The sequence below is a fragment of the Diaporthe batatas genome (genome assembly GCF_019321695.1).
Source record: "Diaporthe batatas strain CRI 302-4 chromosome Unknown Contig00003, whole genome shotgun sequence".
Lineage (NCBI taxonomy): Eukaryota > Fungi > Ascomycota > Sordariomycetes > Diaporthales > Diaporthaceae > Diaporthe > Diaporthe batatas.
In genome coordinates this window covers 3,062,571-3,090,468 of record NW_025408550.1, presented here as the reverse complement: position 1 = coordinate 3,090,468, position 27,898 = coordinate 3,062,571, and the positions used below count along the sequence as shown (strand labels likewise).

Here is a 27,898-nt window from a genome sequence, read left to right as displayed (position 1 = left end):
CAAATTTTGATCCTGCCTTCGCCGACCCTCCTAAGAATGTTGTCTTGAGAACTACTGATGTTTCGCCCGATTCACCCTCTTCCCAAAGCAGTTCATCTTATGATTCAGGTTCCCGGATTACTGTTCTCGGCTTCGGGTTTGAGGTAGCTCAAGACTAAGTACTAAGTCGGCGGCCCCAAGGCTTGCTCGCACAGGAATGTCCCGACCAGCTCTGTATTCGTGCATTTTACTGCCTGAGCTACTTCCACGCATTCAGGCCAGCCCATGGGTCTGCTTGGCTCTGTGGTTGCTGTTGTGAACTTGGCTGCTGCGCCGGGTATCCATAATTGCTCGCTCCGTAGTGGACAGTCTGCTGGGGACCAAGTGGCGGCGGCCCGGGCGGGGGCGGAGGCGGTACGAATCCCGGGGGGACATAACTCTGCGACGGCGTGGCTGCATGAGGATTTCCATAGGTGCTGAATGGTCTTGAAGACTGTCCAAAGCTGGTTTGCGTTGGAGGTGGTGACGCAGGCCCTGGGCGCATTCCACCGACCGATCCAAAACTCGTTTGTGTCGGTGGCGGCGAGGTCGGCCCAGGTGTTCGCCCGTATGTGCTTGGGTTGTAGGCGCTCTGGTATTGGGGCATTTGCGTTTGAGAAGGTGGGGGCGACGTCGGCACTTGATACTGGCCGGCAAAGTTCGTCTGCGGGTATCTTGGAACATTGTTGCTGAAATTCAGTGGCGACGGCGTAGGTCTCGCCGAATCTGCCGCGTTCGGTGGAGATGAGGGGGGCTCCATGGACATCCTTTCCATCAGGCCGCGGAGGCGTTCCTGTTCAAGCGAAGCTTGCGCGCTCTTGTTGGCAGCGCGCTCCTGCTCGATCTGGTTCAAGAGCTGGGCGCCTTCAGCACGGCGGTTGTTGACAAAGGACTCCACATTTTTCTCGAGGCTCTCAACTGTCTCCTTCATCTCTGCATACCATCTCTTCGCGCTTTGTAGGCCTGCTTCGAGATCCAAGAACTCCTGGTATGCTCGCTTGTACTTGCCCACCACCGAGGCCCGCTGCCTCTGAATAGCCTCGTACTTGCTCTGCTCTGACCTGACGCGCTTGTCCTGCAGCAGATTGTTGAAAGTCATAGAGAGCTCTTTCATCAGAGCTGACTGTTTGTGGTTGGCTTGAAGCAGGCGTGTCTGGTGCGGCCGGAACTTTTCAAGTTCTTGTTGAAAGAGCTGAGTCTCATAATTCGCTATCGACTTCTTGTTCAAAATGAGAATTTGGGAGATGTCGTCGTTGTGGACCTATGTCTCAAGTTAGCGTGTGCTCGTAAGGCAGGCAATCATTGGATGCTTGCCTTTTCTTTGAGATCCTTGAGGACCTGGTTTCGCTCCCTCTTGATCAAGTTCAGCTTCTTCAAGGTCTCCTCGACCTTTTTGATCTGATCCATAACACTCGGCCCACTGTCATCGAAATCCGCGTCAAGAAGGTTCGGCTCCGTTGCAGGGCTTCCCACGCCACTTGATTTCCCGCGCACTTTGCTCACGACCTTTTGGAACAATGCGTCGACTTCACCATGCTGAGCCGCAGAACGCATCTCGTCGAAGACGTCTTGATTCTGTCCGAGCTTTGAAGCAAGCTGTGCGTCACTCCTTGATGCCTGACTCAACGCCTCGCGGTAATTCCGGATGTCGCTCCTCAGTGTTGTAGTCAGTCGTCCACTGGGTTGTTGTGTCCACTCACTCTCGTACTTCGAACGCATTTTTTCGCAGACGCCCTCCTCCATGTCCAGCTGCTGTGAGCATTTATCTAGTGTGGAAATTGTGGAGTCTCTCTCGGATCTCAAGGTTTCGAAGATCATGAGTGGGTTCTCATGTCCTGCAACGTCGTCACACCATGTGCGAAAGTCCTCGTCCGGGAGTATGTCTTGATCAAAGCCGCCTTTGAGCACCTGCAATGCCCCTGGGAGCCTCAGGTAGTCCAGGCTCGCAGCCATCTCGCTATTTGCCAAATCAACACGTTCCGTCTCGGCCCTGATCAATTTCGCCTTCTCCTCGTCATAAAGACTCGCGGATTCTGTCACAGCCATCGGCACGATCTTCGAAAACAGGTCCGGGCCAGTTATTCGTTGGATATCCTGGCCAGCGTAGAGCTCTGAGACAGGTATGGGCTTGGCAGCAGGCAGTTTGGCCACAGGAGCCAGGCTAGCCTCTGGGGGAACATTTTGGTGGTAGATGTAGTCGTTGTCCTTGGCCAGTTCCTTCAGTCTCTCCTGGACAGTCGAAAGATGCCTCTTCGTGTGCTCCGCAAGAAGGCTGCCACAGTCCGCTTGTAGATTCGAGCTTGGTGGGACGAACCCAGGAAAGCTCGAGGCGCCTTTGTTGGCCTCCTTTGCCAGGGTCTCGGCAGCTTGAAGTCTTCCGACAGCAACACCATGGGCGTTAGCATCGTCATCTGCCAAAGCCTGATAGTACTGGGCCATGGAATTCAGGAGGTTGGCTTTGATCTGCCGTGAGTGGGTAGTTAGCGAGACCGTGTTAAATGGCGGCCCTGATTTTCGGGGCTTTGTCTCCTACCTGGACCATCAGAAGCCAAACTTTCTCGAAGATTGCCTTGGTGACATTTTCCTGAACGCCCTCAATAGACTGGCTGTACAATGTGCCTGCTTGACTGGCAAGCTTGGCCAAGAGCCCAACCTTCTTCTGGTCGGCTATCTGCTTCTCCAAGAACACCTCCTGAGCCTGGGCAAGGGTGATTGCGATGAGGGTCTTGACGGTATCGCGGCTCAGATCGACTGACGGCGCGTGGAGAAAGTTCTCGTTGATGTAGCTGAACATGCCGGCGGAGGCCTGGAAGGAATGGTAGGCGGTCTTCAAGCCCGTCTCCTCAGACCTGGGCTGGTTCGCGGCATGGCAGGACAGGACGGCGGAGATGTTGAATATGATGGAGGCTTTTTCGAAGGCCAGGGAGTACTGGGAGGTAGGCTTGTGTGTAAAGGCGTCGAACCTGGAAAAGACATTAGCCGCATGTCAGCGGGACGCCGCCGGACGGACCTCGCCAGACAACGCACCACGTGAACGAAATCTTGATGTGCTGTTCGTCGACGGGGAAGCGCAAGTCGAGCAGTTCAAGCTGGCCATAGTATCGGTAGAGCAGATCCCTCCCGGCAGTGCTGTCCTTCCCGGCACCCCTCATGTCCTGCCTGAGGCGGTTCAGGGTGGCGCACTCCTCAGCATATCTCTCGGGGTCGTCGCCATAGGTATGCTGTATGTAGTGTTTCAGAGGGTGTATCCAGTCGATCTCGTTGGTGGCCTTGAGAGGCACCGATATCATGGGAATCTGGGCCATGTTTGCGGTTGGCAAGTGGTGGCTTTTGGGGGGGGCGGTTCAGAGGGGCGGGGTTGTCGAAGCCAGAGACCAAAGACCAAAGACGAAAGCTTGTAGTCAGAGGGGGGTACGGCAGGTCGCCCTTCTGAGGTCGTTCAGAGAGCTTCTAGCCCAGGATGTGAAGGGTGAGAGAATCTTTGGACAATCTCATAACGATGGGGGGCTGTTTGTTGTTTGGCGCAGTGCGTGGGGAGGTGGGATAAGCTCTCGCTGGGTAGCTGCTCGTGGCCAGGTAGATGGGAGGATGTATCGTGCTACTGCGTGCGTACTATACTGTACATGAGTGGGTTGGCTGGGCCCCGATGCAAATGCAAACACGCGCAGTGCAGTACCACAGTACTCCGTAAGCTGCTGGGAACCTTGGAACCTTGGAACCTTGGAAGGCAGTTGCCGCGGTACGTATCTGGGCCGGGTGCGGCATGCAGCAGAGGTGTGGGGACGGGCTCCAAGGTTGCAGGGCTGTCCAAGAGGCAGGTGGAGAGGACTGACCTTGTGGTTCGGCTGCTGCTCTGGAGTTTTGACTCCTGAGGTCTCTTGACGATGGGAGAAATGATGGTGATTTGACGATGATGCACCCAGTCATAGCCGCCCGACGACCCTCGCAGCCTCGACGCTCTGGGAGTCCCAGGCAGTGACGGAGGCGTTGTTTGGACGCGGCCTCTGAGCGGGAGCTCCCTTCCTTGCTGGGATCAGCCCGTCTCGCTGGCCCTCAGCTGGGTCCCTAGCCGCCATTGCAACCCTGCGCCGCACGCATCCTCACCCAGCAGGTTCCACGCAACCAGGGCGCAGTCAGGCATTTACACCCAAACACGCCTGCATCTAGGGTCTCTACGTCTCTAGAAGGATCTATTCTCTTCTAATTTTCTTTTTTTCTTTTCCTCGACACGCGCGAAGCGGGCGAGGCGGTCAGCAAAAAGCTAGTGCTCGGTGCGAACTGCACTCGGTACCGAGTGGATACATGGTAAGTAGACTGGCTACTACATAGATAGTACTTGTCGATTGGGTGGAGAAGAGCGGGAATGCACACAAGGACAAACGACTTGTCGGGGGTGCAGTAGTCTACCCTGGACCTGGTGGCTGATGCGCCTGTGTGCTTGCAGACAGGCGGACCGTTCCTGTGGCCGATTGACAGATTTAGTGCTGTATCTACTAGTATTTGTCGAGAACCTGCCTGTTGGGTCTCGATTGAGTTGCCGTGCTTGCGTCAACCGTGCGGCGATGCATGTATGTGGCCCATTATGTGGCCCATTCTGCGGCCTGCCTTTGCTTGGTTCCAACAACTATTTGGTCGCCACCGTCACCATGGTCACATGTAAGGGACCACAACTGCCATGTTCGTACCTCGCTGCGGTGTGCCACCTGGGGCCAGAGAGCATTACACCGACTGGCCTCTGTTCCATCAGGTGACGATCCATACAACACTTCAAATATATATATTTACACATTGTAAGTAGTCTTAAGACCTCCATACATACTATCCTGGTGTTACTTCACAGCTTTCGTAGTGTGTACATGTGCAGTGCCTTTAGCACTTGACAATCCGGGACGAGCTACACCTTGAAGAATCACTGTCATGTGGCAACCCGGATGGCTTATATGCAATGCAGCCACTGGACGACGTGTTGCGGTGCTCCGATGCCTTGCTTGAACCTGGAAATACACCGGCCTGATTCCCTTGCTTCTTCTTCTTCGGATGATATGTGTTCGTTCAAATGTAATTTTCAAAGCCTCCAGTGTAGTGGCGCAATATACTCTTGAAAATGGAATTAGGGATTACAAAAGCATTTCACCCGAGGCCTACCGTGTCCCGCTTCCGCGTGCGAAGTCGCGCCGGGCCACCAGAGCAACTCCCAGTCTTTTCGGAGCTCCGGCTTCTCGGCAGTGTGGGGTTGGGGCCAACTGCCTGTGAAGCTCCCGTCTCGGGCATAATTCTGGCCACCCCCCGCTCATAACGCTATCAGGTCGATCCCCTATGCAGCCATTCATAAGAACCGCCTTGCGTACAAGGCTCCCTTCCTTCAGCTGCGCCCGACCCACGGCTGTGTATTCATGTGCACTTAGGAAACCATCATCCTACTCACTCATCCACGTCTCTGCATACACAAGGACCATGTCCTTCGATCGCCGTGAGTCAATACATCTCCGGGCGCCATGGCCCCACTGTCGCCGACATGGCCTTCTGCTGACGCCCATTAGTTGTCCGATTCGTCCCCAAGGGCGGCAGCAGCTCCGTTCTCATCGGCGAGCCGGTCGACGCCTCTGTCGATGTTGGGGTCGCTGTCCGGAAGGGCCAGGACGTCCAGGTGAAGGTGTTCAGCGGCTCGTCAGTCCTGAACCCTGGCTCGGCCACAGACAAAGTCGAGGTCATTGACCGGGTCCTCTCGCCGCTTGACACTAATGAAGTCGGGACTATCCGATGCATCGGCTTGAACGTACGTCTGCCCCATAATGAGGTCCCACGGCCATCAACGCTGACATCACCCTCAGTACAGGGGACATGCCAACGAGGTGGGCATGAAGATACCCGATGTCCCGGTCGTTTTCATGTAAGTGCACTTGGCGCCTATTGCCATTTTCAACGAGCCATCTAATACATATCTAGGAAGCCAGCAACCTCCCTGGCAGACCCATGGCCGGCGCCAACCGTCATCCCAAAGCACACGCTCAAGGATGACTGTGCCGACTACGAGAGCGAGCTCGCGGTCGTCATCGGCAAGACGGCCAAGAATGTCAGCAAGGAGCAGGCTCTTGACTACGTGCTGGGCTACACCGCCTGCAACGACATCTCGAGCCGCGTCCAACAGCTCAACCAGAGCCAGTGGAGCTTCTCCAAGGGTTTCGACGGCGCTTGCCCCATAGGCCCGACCCTGGTCTCGACCAAGGCCATCCCAGACTCGTCAAAGCTGCAACTCAGGGGTCTGTTGAACGGCAAGGTCGTGCAGGAGAGCGGACTTGAGTGAGCCAACCAAATGACGAACCATCACGATTTGACAGCTCTTGCTGACTTTCGCCCGTGTCCAGTGACCTCATCTTTAACGTCGCAGAACTGGTTGCCTGGTGCTCGCAGGGCACCACACTTCTTCCAGGTACTCTTATGTAAGTCGTGCAGCATCCGACCTACGCATCCGCGCTGCCTGGTAACTTGCAATTGATTGAACTTTTTCACCAATCTGACTTGAAAACTTCTGCAGTATCACCGGCACGCCCGCCGGCATTGGCTGGGGCCGCAACCCCAAGCTTACCCTGCACGGGGGCGATGAGTTCGTTGTCGAGATTCTGCCCCATATCGGCAGCTTGTACAACGTCTTGGAGGACGAGAAATAGTTTGAAAACCGCTGGGTCTGACATGTGCAGGGCTGCAGTTGGCAAGAGAATCAAGCTGTGTTGCATCTCGCCATCATGTCTCTAATGTAGAATGAGTGATTAGAACAGTCGATTCAGGTTCTCTCATGATTCACCTTCAAAACATTCAGGATTGCCGAACGGATATAAATGGGCTGTCCGTTCTCGCGTGTAGGTTATAGCTCCCTATCTACGAACCAAATTCACCGTACTTGAATTGGTTTCACTTGTACTCCCCATACATGTAAGATGTATGTCTGGTTTTGTTTCCGTTCTGTATAGTATGTCCGAAGCCATACACGGCGCCTTGTCATACTGTGGGAAACGCTCGAGACCCTGTGTTCAAAAAAGAGGATACCAATAAAGTGCAGAGAAAGGGCGAAAATATAAAATGGAATAAGACACTAGCCTGCTGGAACACACCAGGCACGGCTTTCTAGACATTTAAGCAAACATCGATACACTTTCATAACCACTGGGCTCCTCATGTCTAAACCTGTATTTATTAGCTGCTCAAGTCGGAAAGTCCACTGGCCCTTGAGCTTCTCTGTTCTCGAAATAAAACAAAAGACACTCGAGCTCCTTCCCAGATCAGAACTCTATCCTCGTTCCCAAAGTTACCGTTCGTCTCTCCCGGATTCCCCCTTTGGGAACAAACAACACTTCCATCACGAATCAAGAATTGCAGGCAAGTAGGCTTTTCCATATTCAATCACTCCCTCAGGTCCCTTTTCGACTTGCAGCCCCTTGGGCAAAGACATGACTTTAATATCTGGCACTATTTCTCTTGCAACGGAAATGGCCTGTGTCGCCTCCTCAGGAGTCCACATTGACGCCGTAAACTGAAAAAAGAAAGGGGCACTGTTCAGCCTTGTGGTTTGAGTTTGAATCGCCGAAGACTACATACCATGAGATTTGGTTTATGCTCCTCTATCAAGGCTCTCACGCCCTCTATGCCTGGTCGCGGACGGTTAGTTCTTGAGAAGGTCCGGTGCCCGCCTTCTGATATTCATTGGCTTACTTGTTGTATTGGCAACATGCTCAATGTTATACCTGGGTCGCAGTTCCTCGCACAACCTGCCACAAATTTTCTTTGCTCGTTCGGCTGATGTGTTAACAGTCACCAGCCTGAACGTGTCGGCCGGGTTTCCTGTTTCTGTAACTGCCATATTTGATATGTCTTTCACGACCCAAATACGTAGTATTGCAACAAGTGTTTAATTAAGTTCAAATGTTGTGAGTATGCTGGTCGGTAGATTTACTACTTTGCCTACTTGGCATACAGACCCAACGACCTGGGTAAAAAGATAATATATTCACTGCAGCAGGTGCCCGGTGCTTAATTTATTTCCGCAGGTACGAATTTCCTCGGCCCGTAATATCAGGTTTCTTGAGTAGCGGCCGGTCTGGGCCGCCCGATTCGGAGATACTTGGGCTCGGAGATCTCGGTCATACAGAACGGGCTCTAAGCTGGGGCCCGAATGCCATAAAAAAAGATGCGCTGATTTGAGTGCTGCCAAACCCGAGAACGAGACCTTGGAAGATAATCCGATCAATGCCGAATTGTGTCTGCAGCTTCGCTTTGCAGACGTCTGGAGCCAATAGGAATTACGAAGAGATAGAATCACCATTGGCTGTACCAAGACCTGCAGAGCTGCACGGCCCTGCGACGTTGAGAAGTCTCTTTGGAACAATGACAGTCTATCAACAATAGCGCTTTTTTACGAAACTGTAGTCAACTCCGTAGGCTGCATACCCCTTGCCATGTGCGAACGCTGTGGCAACGATTGCCACAACGGAGACCAAGTCTGAGCGATACAATGAGACGCATGTGGTAACTTCCTGCTAGCCTCAGAATAGCAACGTTGCTTGACACCATACTCAATGTCGTGATTCAATTCCCGATTGGCAACTGGATAGGCTGGCCAGTGTCTTGGCGACTTGATTGTCCACTTTGTAATAGCCATTGATGTGAAGGCCTTCGGTGATAGCACCAGTCATGCAGGCAACGGCTTTGACTGGCTGTGGTAGCCTTGCTCGCAATGCTCATAAGTTCCGAGCATACTTAAAAGTTGACCAGCACTCCCATCAGAGGCCAAGTCCTTTCAGCTGCGATGTTTATTCCACTCTGGTTAGAAATCATCGTCCAGGACTGTTGCTGTAGAAATCGCTCCACGGTCACGAAAACTACGGGCGCGCCAGACGGCTTCTTGTCTGCAACACCCGCGTCGGTCGATCATAACAATTCCCAGAAACCCACTTTCCGCCCGCGGAGCTTTGGGAGAGAAACCGGCATAGTTCCGAATCCGTAGGGAGGCAAAAAGCGCACTAAGGCTCCAGCTAGTGTACCATATAAATGGAGTAGCGAACTCTTGCCCTGGTGGGCGTTCAGTGTGATCCCGGATCACGTCGTACCAGGATAGCCCGAGAAGGCTGACGGAGCCCCGTCAGATGGGTGGACGGGAACCCGATTGGGTTGCGATGATCAGACAACACAACCGACACTGGAGATTCCCGGTTTGCTTGCAGGGACATATATGGATGCCAAATAAGCAGGGACCAAGTGGGTGACGATCCAAGGTGGCACGCACTCACTCGGGGAAATTAGCAGTCACGAAGCCATTCAATGCCGGATGAACCTTTCTCTGGGATTTCCTGCTCTTCGAACGAGCAACATTTTCTCTCTGAGTCACACGTCTTGATTGCACAGTGAGAACATCGTGCCTATCAACATTGCTATCCGGTATTGTGAATCATACGGCAGAAGTGAAAAGTTCACATTGTACATGACGAGGGTGTCCACCAGGGGCCCTTCGGTATTTCTGAACTTGTCATCTAGAGAGAAGGTTGCGAATTTTTCGGCTTCACGGGGGCGTTTTGATAAAGGTACAGAAAATTGCAGGAGGATTCAAGCCGTCTATCCCAAGCCTCGTTAGAGGCGGACGGAATTGAAGAAGTCACGCCACTCGGACGGCAATCCTGAGGTGTTAGCTACTGATTTGCATACCAACAATGCCGGCTTGGCCGGCTCGTGCCTAGAATCAGTTCGGGTCTACCATAATCAAGCCCCAACGAGATATGGTCTGTCGTTGTTTCCAAAATACGGATACCAGGCTGGAACGACAGCTCGACATGTTCTGACCCGCCTCCGGTTGGCTGCCGACTCCCCGTGGTCAGGGAGCTACCTTGTTCGGCGGCCCAAGAGTTCTTGAGACGCGTTCGCGGAGAATCCAGGCCGCTTGCAATGCCGCTTTCAAGGGCAATTTCGACAGTTTCACCGGGCCGGGTGGAAGAGCAGGCCGTCCGCGGTAGACAAGACATCCTGAACTGCGTCTCTGTTTCAGTAGCGGGCTTGGGGAAGAGGCTCTGCCAAGACGTGCCTTGACAGCTTGACAAGAAGCCACGAGGCAGGATCGAGGTGCGCATAACGTGGCTCAGGGCCTGGAAGGATTAGCAGGCCCCTCCATTCGAGTTGGATCGATTGAGCTTGAACTACTGCCCCTTGCCCCGGAGCCAGATTCGCAATGCCCTAGGTTCGTCGAGGATCAGGCGCCAAGGATGGGGGTCTACGCAGGACACAGTCAAGACAGTAAAGGCGGCTGCAAGATCTCTGACAGGGGAGGGTGGTATCATCAACCGCGAAGAGCGAGGGAATCCCACGTGCTGGTCACACGCCCCGGACGGCCTGCACGCCCGATTCGACGGGATCGAGCATGTTGTCATCTACTCTGGTAGCGCGGGACGAAGAGCTGCAGCAACACGTTGGCACGTTGGAGAAACAGGTGACGCAGCCGAGGCGTGGAGTAAGAGGCCCGGCATGCTCGGATGAACTGAAAACGTCGCTCAGGTGCGGCGATGCGATCGATTGGCGATTCTTGATTGACTGATGGGTAGGCGCATAGTCGACAGAGAGGAGTCGGCCGCCGGTTCGGCTTGACGAGCACGGAGTGTTCTAGAACGGAGAGGGTCGAGGACCCCAGATCCCGGAGAAAACAGGGAGATCCACTGCGCACCAGGAAACGAGAGACAGAGGACATTCTTTTCGAGAAGTTGCTTCTGGTGGAGTCTGCCCACGCTTTGCCAATCTGATACTGATTGGTGCCGTTTCAATGCCACAAATCGAACGAGTTGCGAGACATGGGCAGCCAGGGCAAGACACGGCGGGACAGGGCAACGCCATGCCCGCGTACCGTTGTATCAAGATCGTCGGCCTGTATATGTACGTCAGCTGATCTGAGACTCGGGAGACGTCGACTGCCCCCTGCTCGTCGTGGAGGAGGTGGTGGAGGAAACGGAAACGGAGAAGTTAGTTTATTTGTGGTGGTGGTGGTAGGGGGAGGGGGGGTGGCCGGCGACGACGACTAGGAAACGACAAGCAGACCAAGGTTGGCTGGCAGCCGGGACTTGGTGCATCGTCCTCAGTGATTACCGATCTAGCCAAGCGTCTGGTGCAGTCGGACGATGGATGAAACGCGATCGCATTTGTCTAGAAGGAGCACACGACACGGATACGCGGTACGGAGTACGTGCCCGAGAGCAGCGGCGTTGTGCTGCCAGCCTGCCAGCCTCTGCCAGGTCTCGGAGGAGCAGTCGAACGAGGCTGTCCAGGCACCCATCCATGTATCGCCGTGTATGGTGTAGCTCGCCCCAAAAGGACCATCACCGATCCCGAATGCGCCAGTCTCACCGCTGCCGTGCTGCGTGCTGCGTGCTGCTGCGTGCAGAGAGGCTGGCAGCTGGCTCGATGAGCCTTGCGGTGGTTGCCTTCCTTCTCAGCTTGACGTCGCACGGCAGGTGCCACCAGTGTTTTCTCCTCGTTCGTCTTCTTCTTGTCTGGCAGCCGAAGCCACACGAGGCAAAGTATGCATGCATACCACAGTGTGTCCTAGTGGATTGATTCACTTACAAACAGACCGTCGGCTTGTATATACTATACATGGGTGACGCTTGTTGTCCCATTGGCATACGGTGCAATTTCCCCGTGGTGACTCGGCACGTCGCCCCCAACCTCGCCCGCAGGTACCTCGAGGTAGGTACTCCGGCATCAATGGGAGGATGGGACTTGGGGACGGACGAGTGTGAGTGAGCTAGGAAGGAGTGAGTGACATGACAGGGCCCTAGCCCCGGCCCCGTCCGCGTGGGCGTTTGGCGGACGTTGTCCCCTTGCTGCTTCGAAAGATTTTCCCCCTTTCGACTAATTTATCAAGAGCACTCGGGCAGGACCTAATATAAATGTACGTGTACTGTGGTATTTCAAGTCAGCCCACGCCTGTCCCTTCCCGTTGATCAGGGCTGTACCTCTGTACCCCCTCCACCTCTTGCACGTTGCACGGACTACCACCGATCGGCCGCCTGCGGCCTAGGTCTCTTCTACTCGGTGATCGTTGCATCGCCTTATTTCACATCCCACACATGGAAGCCCGGGGAAGGAAGACACAATATAAAAGAAATCCTGTATAAGTCCCGGCTGGCCCTCATCCTCACCTCGGATCTAAGCCCTCGCAGTCCTATTCTCCCCTTCACCTTCATCGTCAGTCATCACATCTTCTGCCCTGCTACGCGACTACGCGACTACACGACCACACCCTCGGCTCAAAAAGGTGACCCACCACCAGTCAAGTTTCTACACACATCTGTATCCCAAAAGACATACCAAGCACCGAGTATATCAGTCACCTTCTCACCACCCGCTGCTACACGTGCACACACACACACAAACAGCCAAAATGTCGGTCCAGGAACACACCGAGCTCGTCAACCACTGCTGTTCGACCTGCTGTAAGGCAGCCGACTTCGGTATGTGCAATTCGGTCCAAAACCACTCCCGTCTGCTAACTTCTCCCGGATAAGGTACCCACGACTACTGCTCTGGCAGCTCCTACTATTGCCCTCGGTGTCCCCATTAAGGCATCGTGCACCTGCGTCAATTTTTCTTTTCCCTGGTCAATTTTGGGGTTTTCTCCATCCTCGCCTGCACTCCCGTCCCGCGCAACCCCTGGTCCTCAACCCGCCGTTCTGGGCGAGCCGCATCTCCCAAGGGCCAGGGCATAGCCTGCGCGTGCCTTAGTCCTGCAGCTGGGCCACCACATCCCCCTGAGCTGGATCCAACCCGCCCAGCCCGCCCCAGAAGATCTCCTTCCGCCTCCTTGGTCGAGCAGCCCATTTGCGCTGCGCTCGGTGCAACCATGCAACAGTGCAACAGTGCAACAATGCAACCCTCGACGAACAGACGACATATTCCAGTCCTCCTCCACCTCCCGGGCGCGCCCACCCCTCTCGCACCCGTCCGGGGCCCCCTATGCGCCATTGCCGGTCCTTGCTTGACTCCACCACAGCACGACCTCTCTCCTCTTCTACTCTGCTACCCTCTCCGGTTGTTGAGCTCCAAGCCTCGTAATCAACCTACCGGACGCCCTTCGCCTCCCTCGCCTTTTGCAAATCTCGCTTCGACATGCGCCTCACCGCCGCCCCTTTACCCCGGTCCCCGTGCTTCCCGAGATTTTTGCTGAGGGAGGCTGGCGGTGCGGCGGCCACTATCTGCCTGCCCTGGCGCGCAAGGCTGCAGATGGGCTGGCTGATGGGCTGCTGCTTTGGGAAGTCGGGCGGAGGGGGCGCACGGGTGTTGGGAACCTTCGCACCCAGCCAGCCCTGAGCATCGCCCGACTTGTACGTGTTACGGGCGGACGCCAATGCAGGCCCGAGGATAGTATCTGTGGTCTTTGCTTCGCATCAAGGTCTACCGCTGTGTGTGTGTGTGTGTGTGTGTGCATGTACCTAGCTATGTATGCATGCATGCTGCAGCAATGGCCGCCGGACAGACTCTCACCCACAAACAGAGCCCCTTGCACACACACACACACACTTCTCTGTCTCGGCAGGAGTTACTCGTTGGACCGGTTCTTTCATTTCTCGCGCTATCCCGCTGCTAGCCAGCGAGGCATCCTTATATTATACCCATATCACTATCGCTTTGCGCGGGAGTTTGTTATTTTCATTGATTTTTCCTCGGAAAGAGACTGTCTCTTGATTGGCCACGTCGAGGTGGTCTAGGTGTTCTGAGGAGGGGGGCGTTACTTTTCTTGGGATATATCGGCGTCTTTGGAGGTTAAGACGCATACATCTATGTATGTGTGTATGTATGCAACATTAAAAGTCAAGCAACCAAGCTGTTGCTACCATCGTCATGGCTGTGGGTCAACTCAATTCCCGTGAAGCTTTGCATGCGTGTTACGTGCTACTCTCAACCCCTCCTCGGGGTTTCTTGACGAGGAAAGGATCAGCAGCAATTATCATGCCGTCAAAAATGAGACTTCTGCTGGGGAACAAATTCACGAGCGGGAGACGTGCACAAGGGGCAAATGAGGAGAAGCAAAAAAAGTGATAATTTGGGAGCTGGCTGATGGTCGATGTCATGTCAGGCCATGACCCCCAAGCATGATGACACAGCTGCCGAATCTGATACGTCTTTCCTCACGCAAGTGCTGACTTCCCACCTAATGCTGTGCAACCGCCGCCAGCTCTCCCAGTTGAGCTTGAGCCCCCTCGGCAACGGCAAGGGGCCTGACTGGCCCCAGCGAGAGAGGGTCTAAGCCTCTCAGATACTAAGCCAAGAGGAAAATGGATGCATCCACACCTCGAGGCGTGGTTTCTGATACTTATTGGCAGACCAAGCTAGGGTTTCCAACTCAGATGCACATCGCCATGACCACCACCGCAAGCTGCGTAGCCCGTACCGTCTCTTCTGCACACGGCAAAGGCCCTTTCTCACCCGCCCTTTCGCCATGCTCGCTCGACCTTGCTCAACAGAACGTGCTTGACCCCCACCCTGTGAATGCAAGGCTGGGCACGACCATGCGGCCAGCGCACCACAGCCCGGGCCTTTCCCGTTGAAGACACACCGGCAGCTCGGCCGCGCACGTGCATCGGGCTCGGTCGAATGGGCTCCCCTCCCCCAAGGGCGCGGACGGCATTTCCAAAGGGGCTCTGGATTCTCCTCACCCCCTTCTCCTTGCCTGCTGAGACCCCGATAGCTGCGGGAACTGTTGCCTGGGAAAGATGGGGGCCCGACTTTACCAAGCATGCCGGATCCACCACCGAAAGACGGCCGGGGCATTTGGCAGGGGATGGGACAAGAGGAAAAGGACTAGGCCAAGGGAGAGGCCGGCCCGCCACGCAATTGATAATCCCAGGCCGCCGGGCAGGGTAGCAGATATCATAAATGACAGAGTCGGGCCTGGGCAAGCCAGAACGTGGATAGGAAGGGAAGTCGTCAGCGCTAGGCAGGCTGCAGTCGACGAGGCCACGGGCAGGCTACCGACAGTCTTGATCCTGTGACACGGCCGTCATGGAACTTCGGCCGTCTGTTGAGCGAATTTGTCCCGTCCTGGGTACTGTTGCCGTGTGCAACCCTCCGCGGTCAGGCGGGAGGATAACCTCCCAGAGTAGCTTGCTTCTTCGCACGTGCGTTGACAGTCACTTCGCCCCGCGCAGCTTTGCTTCTGCAAGACCAGACAGGTACATGGTGCATGACACGAGTGCTGGAGAAAAGATGGGGTATTATTGGATTAAACGTGGTACTCCGAGTGATGGTCTGGCTAATAGAGTGTGTGGAAAACTGCCGCGATGCTCGACTTGTCAAATTTGACGTATTTGCCCTTGCCCTTGTCGACCTCGTGGTATCGGTCCCAAAATCGGTTGTACAGCGGCTCGACCGTCTGCTGGACTGCTTTTGCGAACATTCGGCGGACCTCGGGCTCCATGCTGTACTGCTTGTGCTTCGTCACCATGTCGTCAAAGCTGGCGTTGAAGGCCTGGAACTTGTCCTTGATCTTCTCCCGGTCCTTGGACGAGAGCCCCTTCATGATCGACGCCGAGTCCACAATACCCTGTCCAGACGTTGGTCGGTTCGCCCGAGAGGTATGTATCACATCCAGGAGATGAACCGATACATCCTTGCAGACGTCCATGTACGTTGCGTTAGCCTTCTTCCGCCAGGTGTCAATAACGCTCGGTATCCTTTGCTGCAGCATAGGACCAAGATCTGAGTCCCGGATCATGCGCTCGACAATCACAACGTTGTTGGCCATGAAGACCCCCACGACTGGTTTCCGCCCGAAAAGAGCTCTGGCACGGGCATCCAATGACGAGAAGAGGGTCTCAATGGTGTCCGCGCAATAATTGGCGAATATCTCCTTCCCATCAGCACTAACGTCAAAAGACGCAAGGTTTGGCACGCTGTCGCTAGCATTCCTTGCTGCCGCTGCCGACTTCCAGCCCCCGTCGCCTAAAGATACCATAATCATCGACATTGGCCGCAGAAAATTCGCCATCGTCTGTAGCCTCTGCAAAGTGTCCGAGACAACCGGCACGGGAGCGCCATCCGTGGGCAGCATCTGCAGGCTGTTGATCTTCATCTGCAATGTGTCTAGCAGTTCGGCCAGTGACGACTTGGCCGTCTCCTTGACGGGCTTAAGCGCTGCTGCGAGCGATGCCTTTAGCTCGCCTGTTGTGGAGTCGAGGTTGTTCGAAAGGTTTGACATGACTTCGACAATCTCGTACGCCAAGAAGCAGTCAGTGTTAAGATGACTCCTGATGTGGATATTCAGCTCTCGCAATGTCCGGGCGAGTTCGGCAAGGGGTGCCTGGCAGGTGGATTGGAACACAGGGCCCCAGTCCTCCCTTGTAAAGATGCGACATATTATCTCATACTCGGCCAAGAATAGGCCTTCCATTGCTTGAGCATATGTCCCGATGCCACTTGTTCCGGCGCGGTAATTTGACGAGGTGTCTTTCCTCTTGGCGGTGTTTACACTTGCCGACGCCAGGTTCAACAGCGTCGCCGTCAGGTACTGGCCGCGAATCTCGGTGTAGATCTTGGCTGCCGGAGATTCCTGCATGACGCCGCTCTCGCGGTGAGCGCCGGCGATATACGAGTTGACGAGGCCCAGCCTGTTGTTCTTATCCTGGGACAGCACAGGGAAGGGCTGCTGCTTCGTGATGTAGTGAAGCGGCTCGATGGACCGGGGTGTCTCACTTCGGAGGACCTTGTCGAAATAAGCCTCGAGTTGCGTATTCCCTGATTTTATCAATCGCTGTAGGTCTGAGGTCGTCTGTTGTGTGGAGCGTAGGTTCGAGGCTTTCATGTCAGCGAGGGCCTTGTTCAGACGCTTGAGCGAGCTCAGGTAGCTGGAAAGGCCGGCCTTCTCGGGGCCCATGCGGATGATCTGCTCCTCGTCATTCTTGCTATCGGACTGCTGTCGCAGTCGGCCGATAGCTGCGAGAACGCCGTCGATGTCTGTGAGTGGGGTGGTTGTCAGAGTGCGATGCGCCGATGGAGGGGTGTTGCGGGCCTCTGGCAACGCATCACGTACTGTTGCAGAAGACCTGCAGCTGCTTCGTCTCCCCGTTGAGGGGGCCGACGGCTTCGTTGAGGCGCTTGCCCGTGCCCTGCACGCGAGAGAGCTGGGCCTCGATCTTCTTGGTCAACTGGGCCCGCTTGTCAAGATGCGACTTGAGGACGTCGACCTCGGCGCGCGCCTCCTCCTCGGCAGCATGCCGACTGGAGGGGGCGGAAACCATGACACTGCTGTTTGCGGTTCCAGCGCCTTTGACAGCACGAGTGCGGATGGGAGTGAGTAGTGGGAGCGAGGATCTCCCGAAATGCGGCGATGGGACACGTGGGAAAGGGATGGCCAAACCCTCAACTCGGCAATTTCACGATGACATGGGGAGGAGGTCCACGGGGTGGGTTGAGATGGAGAGTGCACCCAACACGGGCGTGCATGATGGGGCGGGCCTGTGACGCACGTCAGGTGGATGGGGCGGAGCGCACAGACGTTGGTCTCAGCAGCTTGGCTGATTCAGGGGCATCGCCCCAGTGTTGCTGCAGGAGTAAATCGCCATTCTCTCACATGCCAATTCCAGTGCACTGGAATTGCCTTGGGATGAAAATGAATCTCGAGTCCTGGCTTTGTTTTGTTTTGAGACAACAACTGGCCCGGTCATCGTCTGATTGCATCATTAAATACGTGCGCAGAATCGGACCAAAATGTGGCAAACCGACACAGATATTTTACAGTGTCACGCTTATGACTTGGTCTTGTAGGAGTGGAATCCTTTTCTATTTCATCTCGTGATACATTGTGCCTCGTGTTTTCCCATGGGCCCAAGCCCGCTAGAATCTCAGATGGTGACGTTCCGTCGAAGGAAATAGTCCTCTACAAGTCTCGAGACACCAAGCACAATGAATTCAACGTCCTCAGGTGTCACAGTGTACGGCGGAGCGATTATACTGCGACAAGTTAGCGATTGGTCTCAAATCCCGGATCAAGGCTCCGCCTGGAAGGTGGATGTACTCACATGTGGTCACCGTTGACTCCATCCACGGTTCCTGCACCAGGGTACACCATCATGCAGTATGGCTCTGTCAATCCGAGCTCACTAATCCCCATAGCCACCCCGTCCTTGGCTGGGAATGGTACCTTGGTTGCTCTGTCCTGAACAAACTCGACCGCCCAGAATAGCCCTCGCCCTCTGATGTTGCCCACGTGTTTGTGGGAACCCAGGCGTGCCTGCAGTGATTTCCCGAGAAGGTCACCCATAGCACGGACGTTGGCAACTAGATTGCCTTCTCGGATGATCCGCTGTACCGCAACTATTGCTGCACAGCCCACGACGTGAGCCTGGTACGTGTGGCCATGGACAAATGCTCTGCGAACTGGGGGTTAACAAGTGCCCAATTCCCACACAGGAGAAGTACTCACGCGCTGCCATTCTCAAGTGTGTCGGCGATATTCTTGTGGATGAGAACTCCGGCCACAGGTTGGTAACCACCACCAAGGCCTTTGCCGACTGTCTGGATATCCGGCACAATGCCCTCTTGCTGCCAAGCATGATGCGAGCCAGTCCGGCCCATACCTGACATGACCTCATCCAAGATGAGCAGAGCGCCGTACTTGCGGCACACTTCCTTGATGGCCTTGAAGTAGCCCGGAACAGATGGGACACATCCCAATGCCTGTGTTGAAAGAGTCAGCCATTGGCCTTCTCCACGAGCTCGGTCAACCACTTACAGCACCGACAACTGGCTCCGCAACGAAAGCACAGACTGTCTCGGGACCGACTCTTTGGAATTCTTGGTCAAGCTCCAGGGCAAGCCTGTTCACATACGACTCATCTGTCTCGCCTTCCTCCTTCCCGCGATACGCGTAGCATGGCGACACCCTGGAGATTATGTCTGTGAGCATGGGCTCAAATTTAGCCCGACGAGCAACATGGCCGCCCATTGCAAGAGACCCGAGCGTTGTCCCGTGATACGACTGATGCCTAGAGATGAATCGGGCTCTAGCTGGCTCAGGAGTCTCCTTCTCCAGGAAATATTGCCGGGCCAGTTTCTATTCGGCGACGGGGGCAGTCAGTCATCCGCCTCCTTCCAGCAAGCGAGAACACGTCTCGCGAAGTTTATCCTTAAAGCCGTAGACTCTTGCGAGAGTGTACCAGATTGAAGCTTACCATTGCTGCTTCCATGGCTTCTGAACCTGCTGGGAGTCAGCTCAGCTCTGTCACATTGATGCGTATGTATGGCACTAGCCCGAGCCGACAATGTACGCCCTCGTCATTTGCCCGTCGGTTGTGTCGATCATAGCCCGTCCAGCCTGCTCAACAATGGGTGTTACGAAGAACGTCGAGGCACAGTAACTCAGCTTTTGGATCTGATCAACCATGGCCTGATTAACAGCAACATTTCCATGCTAGAGCAGGTTAGCGAGTACAGGGGTCAAGGAAGAGGCCAAAAGGGGCGAGCCCTGCACAATGGAAAAGCGTGACACTTGGGACATCAACGAGATGAGCTCGACATACACCGACACACGCTACAGCTGCGCCGCCTGAGGCGTCAAAGATCCTCCGCCCGTCTTCTAGAACGAGATAATGGCCGTCGCCCCGCGCAATAGTGAGAAATTCATGGTGGAGATGCCGGTGTAACACGGCGGATTTTGGGGCGCCATTTGCCTTGATGACTTTGCCAGGCTGAATGGCCCCGTTGGAGTTGTCAAGCTGGAGTTGAGTCATTATGCCAGAGTAGAAACAAGACAGAGGGCACTGTGAAATAGAACAGACAGGAGACCTTGGTAGGGGTAAATGATCAGCCGATTCTGGCGACTTGACAAGCACGGCACTACTCACCTAGCCGTGGGCCTAGGCGGATGAATATACACACATATATATACACATGTGTGTATGTGTGTGTCTACTCACAGCCCGGCCGGCAGGCACACAGGTATGCCAACAAGAGACCACTCGTTCTCTACGTTGTTGCTGGGCATGTGGTATCCAAGAATCCCAGGGTTCTTTGGATGCGACCCATCCTCCGCAATGCGGACACGTGTGGGCAGTGACTCGGCAGCCCACCGGGCTGCCATTTGGCCAGGTACCTGCCAGGTGGCCGGCTACCTACCGACTTCAGTAGGTAGGTACTTAGATAGGTACGGTAGGTACACATGCTTGGTCTTTCTGCCGTGCCGCAGGCCGGAGGGACAACAATGGGCAATATTCGGGCAAGCTACCAGTCTCAAGTGGCCGCATGTGGTGTGGTTATGTGGAGCGAACCACGACTCGGGCTACAAGGTCGTTGTACAACCTCCGATTTGTCCTGTGCCCCTGACTCAGTGCGCTAGTTTGCTAGGTACAGTACACGCCGGTCTTAGCACCCGGCAGTGGTCCTTCGGCCAGGTCGACTCGGCACGAGGTTTGCAGACGGGGCCGACGGGATTCGGCACGGATGGTCAACGCCGTGCGGACATACAGGAGCACTCGTAACTCAAGAGGTGCGAAGTCGGATTTATTATTGTTGACTTGTCGTGTGGACGAGGTCTGGGTCACACCTGGGACGAAGATCGGCAGCTTGCTGCAGCCAGCCGGTGTCAACGACGATGTTGCCGTGCTTGCAGGCGCAAAGGCGCTCTTTGCGGCCCCAAGTGCTCTCGGCTTGCCGGTCTCGGGCCCTGCCCCCGAGATACAACGCTCTCTTCCGAGCGGCGGGCTTTCCACTGGATGATCCACGCCGCACCTTGGTTCTGCAGTAGTCGCATGTATATCACAAAGATGGCGGTCTGCAGGTTTGCTCACCTGCCCTTTGCGAACTAGCCTTGCGCAACAGCAACCATCAGTCAGCCCCCAATTCTGTTCTGATGGAGACGACTGTGAACTGTAAAGTCCTTGGTGCAGCTACAATCCATGTGTCATGCCGCACGAGTGAGGGCAAAAGTCCAAGCCGGCCAACACTCGTGGATCTCCGCTGGGGCTCTGCAGGTCTTGGCCAGTCGTTTTGATTCAAGTGCGGTTGCTTGTGCACATTATTTTAAGCATTCCTGACAAGGAGGGGCAGTAACGACAACCGGTGTGCAGGCTGCCCACCATCTTCGCCGGGTCGAGAAGAGCTGAAATACCAGAAAGGAACACGTTAACATTCTGGGTTGCGGCAAGGCAAAACCATCTCAACTGACCGAAGGCCGAAGGGATGCTATTCGTCGGGAGCTGTCGTACTTTGAGCGGGTTATTAATGGTGCGTGTAAGGCTTCGTTCGTAATTTGCCCAAAGCCACATTGCGCGCAGACGGTCAATCCGTGTTTAGTGGTTTATAAGTGGCCCAACGCTGCGGATTTCTCCGGCACCAGATAATTCGTGTTTTTTTGCCAGCACCAGTCGAATGAGAGATCACCTCCAAGCTACACACAGCTCGCAAGTCGAACCAGTAATGCGCTGATGCAGCTGCAGAGATATCTGCTGGTCTCGGCCAACTTGTGCAGACGGCCGGCCCCTATGTTGTATCCTCAAGCCAAAGAAGCGCACATTTCCTAGTGGAGTGTTGGCAGATGTAACGCCGCCGTTGCTGCACTGTCCTGCAGACTAGAGTTTTTGTCAAAATCGCATGGGCGTTCGGGGCAGCTGATTTCGACCCGTATTGGGTGTCTTGGCACCAAGTCCGGACAATTCCATTCTGGCTGTTGCGTATCTGGGCTCGTAGAAGCTTGCCTATTGACAGTAGAGGATGTGTCGGCTGAATCATCAACGTCGATACAAGGGTGCCAGTTTCAACTGCGAACGGCCATGCAGAGCACCCTCGTACAGCAGAGCGCCTCATTCCTGTGCAGCTCGGGGAGAGGTCACGAGTCCCGTCCCTCGATATACGTATATGCATCCGGCAGCCTGTCAGCCTGTGCCTGCTAGTCGGAACTGCAAGTGACTGGAACCAGCGGCGGCTATTGCCGTTGGCCAACCCTCTGTCCCTCTGTGGTTGAGATGTGTGCATGGCCCTGCCGTATCACCAATGCAGAACATCAGGTATCACCTAGGCAGGGCCATTGGAACAACATGCCCGAGCCGACTGACAGCTGGTGCCCAGCCTGAGGGAGTAAAAACAGATCACTGCAAGTGATGCCTGTTCAAAGCCTGACGGAGCTCGAACAGCACGGAAAGGCTGGCAGCTCTTCCACGGACCTGGGTAGCATTCACTTGGCGAATGGCATTGTCCCGTCAAAACATATGGTCATGACGCATCTGAATCTGGATCGTCGGTCAGCTGGATGAACAGCCCGTCGCCTCTTGGGAAAGCGGAGAGCAGAGAAGGAGTATTGCGTGCCCGGTACTCGCTCTGTCTGTCAGTCAGTCGAGTCGAGTCGGGGAGGGCTTGTGAGCTTGTGAGCTTGTGAGCTTGGTGCGGCATGGCTGTGGGGTCTGCGAGCCGGTTGGCTGTGATTGGTCCGACTCCACACAAGGGGATCCACCTAAGTAAACAATGGACAAACAAGCTCTGGCACACTCCGAACCCCCTTCACACGATCCATCGGTGCACAGTCGCGCGTACGTCCATCCCTCACACACATCGTCACCACGACGCGGACCTCGCTTTAAACCCTGGCTTTCTCATTCCACACCTGGCTCAAATATGCTTGCCCTACCCTGACAGCCTCGCCACCTTATACCAATTTTGCATCGCAACACACGTAACACGTCTCGAGCCGGCGCCGCATCATGGCAATGCGTCCGGGCCCGCCGCGTCAGGCCGTGGGGTCTACGGCGTGGTTCACAGAGGAGAGGTCCTCGGCGCTCCAGATCGCGCAGTCCGAGGTGGAAGAGTTCGGTTACTCTGCGAGGAACGAGCTGGAATGGCTCAACGAGCACATGGCAGACGTCTTCTCCGAGAACCAGATGTACGTGTCAGACGCGTCAAGTGTCGCATTCATCCACTGACACTGACACAGAAATGTCGCCGACGTCTTCAAAACGCCAGGAAAGCTCCGTGGGAAGACCCCGAGGACCGTACATAAGCCTATCCAAAACGAAAATAGAGTGGTAAGACTCATGACGCGCCCCATTCTCCTTACCCTCGAGACTGACAGGCTTGAAAGCCCTTGTCAAACATATTCTCTTCGACGCCTAAAGGCGAACCGAACCCTTTCACAACATCCGCGTTGCATATTGACAGAACCCCTAAGTTCCGAATCGCCGAGGACGATCCGGCTAGTCCACCCACACGCCCTTCTGTGGCTCGCAAACCCGTGCCCACGAAGCCCGCAAATCGAGAACCAGTTGCAGTCCTTGACTCTGGCTATTATGGGAGCCAGAGTCAAGAGGTCACCTTCAAAAGTGACGAGTTGGTTGTGAATGCCGAGCCAGTACCATCGCAGAGTCCACAACGGACACTGGAACCGCAAAGACAGTCTTTGACGGCCCCCGGAGAATCTGACGCCATAGATGACCTGGACCCGAACGACGAGATTTTCGAGGATCCCGCTGAGGCTGTCAACGCCACAGAGACAAAACATACGAGAGTTACTTCGCCGGAGGCAGCGGTTGATCAAGGATTTGAAGCAGAACCAGTGCCTGCGTCATCGCCCGTCAATTTGCTGGGTCCCGAGGCGCATGAGGAGCCACCAGTTCAAGCCTCGCCGTTGAGATCTGAACCAGCTCGGCCAGAAGCGCCCGCCATTGATGATGGTGGCGAGCATAGCGTAGAGGGAGCTGCACCAGAACCCGCTGTAGGGGACCCAGCCGAGGACGATGAAGTTGTGGACGTTACCCGATCACCATCCGAGGGCTCAAGCCCAATACGACCTCCGATTCGCAAGAGCAGTCTCAACTTTGCATCTCTTCCTGCCCGCGAACCCATGGCCTCTAACAAGAGTCTGGGTGGGCGGGTATCACGAATAAGCCACATCGACCAAACCCGTACCAGCTTCTATCCCAGGCCGACCGGAGGCAAGAGCCTAGGAATTCGACAAGAAATGCGCGGAGATGATCATGACGCTGACGCGATGGATATTGACGAGGATGACATGGCAGGAGCCAGCAGCAAAGAAATCACTATCACTGCTCACAGCAAAACGTACACCCAGAGGCTGCAGGATCAGATCAGTATGCTCGGGAAATCGCAGTCAGGTGGGCCGAGGCTCTCGAAATCGATACCGAGTCTTGTGGGCACTCAAAAAGCCGTGCCCAAATCCCAGTCACAAGTATCGCAGACCACTCGAGTGGACATGGAGGTTGATCAGACACCACCTAGGATACAGCAGGTGACCAAAACTCCTGGAGCTTTCCCTGACGATGACGAGGACGACTGGATTGCACCACCCACCACAATCCAAGCTGCCGTGCAGAGCCCTCGTCCCGCGATCGCCAAAAGCTATACTGCGGACGTGATGGAGGGACTGCACGGCAAGAGTACTGTTGGTGACGCCGAACAACTCGCTGTCGCTCAGCACTCGTCACAGTTGGGCCGATCGCAGTCGCCGCCCCATCCAACTGCCGCCAAGTCAGACCTGGCTCCCTCCACCGTTGGGCACATGAAGTCAGCGTCGGTCGATTTGTCAAATCACAAGTATCTGACCGGAATCTCTGATTCCAACCTCAGGAAGATTGTGTCGGCCTCGAATCCTGTTTCGGTGACAACCCAGCAAAATGACATAGATGCGCCCCCCAAATCTCCTTCAAGAACTTTCCGCGAGAGTCCGTTAAAACACAGCGCCTTGAAACAGGTTAAGAACAAGTTTTCCTCCATACTTAAGAACTCGAAAGGTCTGCTGGCAAGCAGTGCAGCAATAAGCGCGGAGGGCAAAGCGTCGCTGGTAAATTCGCCCTCGACTGTGAGATTGGAAAAGCAGGCGACCACCTCGACCGACTCCCTGCGAGCCGGTAAAGAGCAAGAGCCTCTTTACCCAGATCTGACGCGTCATCCGTCATGGGATTCCCAACCTGCGCCGACATTGTCAAGCCCATCGCGGTCCGGTGGGCGCCGGACTCGTGCCTCTGCGGAGCGAGATAGGAAGGAGCAGAGGCAGAGAGGCAGGGAGGACAAGGAAGCAGCCCACCTCGCCACTCAGCTGGATAAACTTGAGAAGGAGCGGGAAAAGGAACGGGAAAAGGCGCGCGTCTTCAGCAAAGAACAAGAGAGAATCGCGGCGGAGAAGCAGCTCGCCGCACAGAAGGAACTCGAGAAAGATGTACGGACGCCAGCACCGAGGGGAGCCCCCAAGCCGACGCGTAGTAGCCCGCGAAAAGCGAAGACCCAACAAGCCGATTCCAGGGCCGCGGCAAAGATGGCTGAGCCTGGAATTGTGGATCAGGACACAGAGATGACTGATGCCCCCACGACGAAGGTGGCACCCCCTTCCATTCCGCGCCCAACTCCTGGCTCGTCTTTAAGGAATCAGGAGATAAAACGGCCATCTAGGCCAACGACGGCCTCCAAGCCGAAGCAGGCGCCCACTCTGATACGCGTGAACACGTCGTCTCAGAACACCGGATTTCACCCCTCCAACAGCATCTTGGCCGCAACACTAGAGAGCACCCTTGGACCTTCTCAACAGCAAATCAAGGGCAAATCTAGCCAGCCCACATTGCAGACCAAGGCGTCACAGCAAAGCTTCAACAGTTCTGTGAACTCGACAACAGGTCGTCCCAAGGCCCTAGATCTTGCTGCAAAGCGAAAACAGCAGGAAGAAAAGGAAGCTCAGCGGAGGCGTGATGCCAAAGCGGAGATTGATCGGAAACGAGCGGCTATGCGTGAGGAGGAACGGCGCCAGGAGCAGGAGCGTCGGGATAAAGAACGGCAGCAGGCTGCAAAGGAGGAGGATGCCAAGAAAAAGGCACGACAGGCCGCGATCGAAAAGGCGAAGCAGACCAGAGCCCCGCCGCCTGCTGTTCGTCCCCAGCCAAACGCCGCGCCCGAATACAGCAGTGTCCGGGACAAGGCAGGCTTGCCCAGGCCACCGTCTCGCCTGCAGCACTCCACAGCCCACCGATCACAGGAGGATGTCAGCCGTCCGGTCAATGCTGTCTTGTCAAGCACGACGAGCATGTCACTGAAGAGGCCGCTCCAGCCTGATGGCGCGGAAGACGGCACACAGCGACCAGCTGCATCTCGAAGCGGCCAGCCGCAGCAAAAGGAGGTCAAGCGTATGCGCATGTCAGACGAGTTCTCCTTCGAAGACGAGGCAGAAATCCAGTCGTACGGGACGAGCTTGAAAGGCCCGCCTGTCCGACCTTCAGCCGGTTTTAAGAAAGTAAGTTTTCATCAAGCTAGTCGTGGTGACAACAGGCTGACCAGTACACCAGGATCTGCCTAACAAGCCACTGTACAGTGGCTACGCCCCTGCCGCCCAGGGCGCCACACGCGACATTTTCAAGGCACCGGTAGCACCGCAGCAGATCAACAAGTCTGGCCATCTTCTCGACATGGCACAAGTTTCCAAGGGTCCAATACCGTTTGCGTCCAGTCACCACGCTGCTGGGGCATCCCACAAGACCCCAGCCCGGCCAAAAAGCATTGTGGCCACTAAATCGGCGGCCAAACCGGCCAACCGATCATCGCCGCGCTTGCAAAACGGGGAAAACATCGAGCTTCCGGAGATCCAGACGGACGACGACGATGACGATGAAGAAGAAGACGAAGGGGCAAAGGCGACGGGAGTCGCCTCCTGGGCTGACACGCCTGCCCTTCGGCGCGAGCTTATGCGGCAAGAGACGATTGACCCACTGCAGGTGTTTGGGCCGCCAGCGCCGCTGAACATGGAAGAGGTGTTCAGCAAGAGCAAGGACAGGTGGCAGAAGTTCCGGGCAAGGACGAGCAGCGCCAACTGGAGCGGGGCGGACCGGCTCACGGAAGACGAGATCCGGAAGGATATTGCCGCGAGAGACCGAATGAGACGCGAGGGGGGGTGGACATATGAACTGAGCAAGGACATGTGAGGGCCGTATGGGCTCAGCAGCCTCAATGCGGACTGGGATTGGTGCACAAGCGCCGTGGAAGGGACTTTGTCTGTCTATAGCATTGCTTCGGAGTTGGGGTATGATATCGGCATCAATGATGCTCAGGGCCTTGAGGACATCGGTTGTTTACTGTGGCATGAGAGCCTTTTGACTTGGCTTAATTGGTTTCGGGGTATACCTAGACTCACGATCATGGAGTTTATGACAATGTCAGCATGTTCTTTACTCCCTGCAAACAAGGCCTACTAAAGGTGCTGTCCTTTTCGGAAGCGTATGCACGAATCAATCACCGCATAGAGAGAGGTACTGGCCAGAGAAGGACTGATCTTCTGTGCCAACGTGGCAAGCATGTCCAGGGGAACCTGATACTGCTATTTCCCACTGAGTTCTACACCAAATGTGGCAACGACCAAGCGTACCAGAATGCTGGAGATTAAAGGTTTTGGTTATGACCAGCTCAGTATCTCAGGTAAACGTCACGGCAAGCTGTAGGCACACAGCACGCAAGCGCTCAGAGCTGATAAAGGTACTTAGGTATCATCTGCATGTCTTGTTCAAACTCGTCACTGCACAACTCGAAGACTGGACGGGCTGTAACTACCTAGGTAGTGTCCATATCGCCCAGCTCTTGGGAACTGGACCTGCCTTCAGACGATAGCAGCACCCTGGTGACGCGTCTGCTTGGTACTCGGCAGTGCACTTCAGCCAGGAGTGTTGGCTAGGTGATGGTAGGATCATCGCCACCCTGTGGGCCTCCCGTCACCTGTCAGGCCTGTCAGCCTTACTCGATGCCGGGTGTGTGCAGGAGTCGGTTGGTCCTGCCGTGTACCCACCAGGGCGCGATAGACCACTTACCTAGGTACCTAGGGTACTGCAGGCCCGGATATCTATCCAGTCGGGGTTCACACACGGAGGTGTACACGCAGTAG

At 55.4% G+C, this 27,898-nt stretch overlaps 5 protein-coding genes across 5 annotated transcripts; 2 read left to right on the top strand and 3 right to left on the bottom strand.

The window, feature by feature from the left end:
• Positions 1 to 238: 238 nt before the first annotated feature.
• On the bottom strand, positions 239 to 3,323 carry KVR01_003715 (uncharacterized protein; the record flags this gene model as incomplete). The annotated part of the gene is made up of 4 exons (XM_044783863.1): positions 239 to 1,279; positions 1,333 to 2,481; positions 2,552 to 2,981; positions 3,046 to 3,323. The coding sequence occupies 4 exons, from the start codon at positions 3,321 to 3,323 to the stop codon at positions 239 to 241; spliced, it is 2,898 nt and encodes a 965-aa protein (XP_044648730.1).
• A 1,269-nt stretch (positions 3,324 to 4,592) lies between these two features.
• Positions 4,593 to 6,926, top strand: KVR01_003136 (uncharacterized protein). Its single transcript, XM_044793262.1, has 6 exons — positions 4,593 to 5,488; positions 5,559 to 5,794; positions 5,850 to 5,908; positions 5,965 to 6,318; positions 6,384 to 6,458; positions 6,554 to 6,926. Exons 1-6 carry the CDS (start codon positions 5,335 to 5,337, stop codon positions 6,684 to 6,686), a joined length of 1,011 nt encoding a protein of 336 aa, XP_044648151.1. The 5' UTR covers positions 4,593 to 5,334; the 3' UTR covers positions 6,687 to 6,926.
• A 6,563-nt stretch (positions 6,927 to 13,489) lies between these two features.
• Positions 13,490 to 17,600, bottom strand: KVR01_003507 (uncharacterized protein). The gene is made up of 2 exons (XM_044786678.1): positions 17,075 to 17,600; positions 13,490 to 16,998 (listed from the first exon to the last, which is right to left on the bottom strand). Exons 1-2 carry the CDS (start codon positions 17,280 to 17,282, stop codon positions 15,299 to 15,301), a joined length of 1,908 nt encoding a protein of 635 aa, XP_044648522.1. The 5' UTR covers positions 17,283 to 17,600; the 3' UTR covers positions 13,490 to 15,298.
• Positions 17,601 to 17,802: 202 nt separating this feature from the next.
• Positions 17,803 to 20,513, bottom strand: KVR01_003304 (uncharacterized protein). Its single transcript, XM_044789202.1, has 7 exons — positions 19,563 to 20,513; positions 19,294 to 19,453; positions 19,215 to 19,240; positions 18,776 to 19,096; positions 18,467 to 18,720; positions 18,063 to 18,413; positions 17,803 to 17,994 (listed from the first exon to the last, which is right to left on the bottom strand). Exons 1-7 carry the CDS (start codon positions 19,770 to 19,772, stop codon positions 17,886 to 17,888), a joined length of 1,431 nt encoding a protein of 476 aa, XP_044648319.1. The 5' UTR covers positions 19,773 to 20,513; the 3' UTR covers positions 17,803 to 17,885.
• Positions 20,514 to 22,181: 1,668 nt separating this feature from the next.
• On the top strand, positions 22,182 to 27,512 carry KVR01_002140 (uncharacterized protein). Its single transcript, XM_044791370.1, has 4 exons — positions 22,182 to 22,912; positions 22,964 to 23,054; positions 23,111 to 26,263; positions 26,316 to 27,512. The coding sequence occupies exons 1-4, from the start codon at positions 22,734 to 22,736 to the stop codon at positions 26,946 to 26,948; spliced, it is 4,056 nt and encodes a 1,351-aa protein (XP_044647155.1). The 5' UTR covers positions 22,182 to 22,733; the 3' UTR covers positions 26,949 to 27,512.
• Positions 27,513 to 27,898: the final 386 nt, after the last annotated feature.

Excerpts from the sequence above, each read along its gene's own strand:
- KVR01_003136 (XM_044793262.1), top strand. The coding sequence starts at position 5,335 with ATGCAGCCATTCATAAGAACCGCCTTGCGTACAAGGCTCCCTTCCTTC. Across the intron at positions 5,489-5,558 it reads GACCATGTCCTTCGATCGCC|TTGTCCGATTCGTCCCCAAG; the intron begins GTGAGTCAATAC and ends GACGCCCATTAG. Across the intron at positions 5,909-5,964 it reads GATGTCCCGGTCGTTTTCAT|GAAGCCAGCAACCTCCCTGG; the intron begins GTAAGTGCACTT and ends ATACATATCTAG.
- KVR01_003507 (XM_044786678.1), bottom strand. The coding sequence starts at position 17,282 with ATGGTTTCCGCCCCCTCCAGTCGGCATGCTGCCGAGGAGGAGGCGCGC. Across the intron at positions 16,999-17,074 it reads GCTGCAGGTCTTCTGCAACA|ACATCGACGGCGTTCTCGCA; the intron begins GTACGTGATGCG and ends CCCCACTCACAG.
- KVR01_003304 (XM_044789202.1), bottom strand. The coding sequence starts at position 19,772 with ATGACTCAACTCCAGCTTGACAACTCCAACGGGGCCATTCAGCCTGGC. Across the intron at positions 19,097-19,214 it reads AAGCCATGGAAGCAGCAATG|AAACTGGCCCGGCAATATTT; the intron begins GTAAGCTTCAAT and ends GTCGCCGAATAG. Across the intron at positions 17,995-18,062 it reads GGAGTCAACGGTGACCACAT|TATAATCGCTCCGCCGTACA; the intron begins GTGAGTACATCC and ends AACTTGTCGCAG.
- KVR01_002140 (XM_044791370.1), top strand. The coding sequence starts at position 22,734 with ATGGCAATGCGTCCGGGCCCGCCGCGTCAGGCCGTGGGGTCTACGGCG. Across the intron at positions 22,913-22,963 it reads GTCTTCTCCGAGAACCAGAT|AAATGTCGCCGACGTCTTCA; the intron begins GTACGTGTCAGA and ends ACACTGACACAG. Across the intron at positions 26,264-26,315 it reads CTTCAGCCGGTTTTAAGAAA|GATCTGCCTAACAAGCCACT; the intron begins GTAAGTTTTCAT and ends CCAGTACACCAG.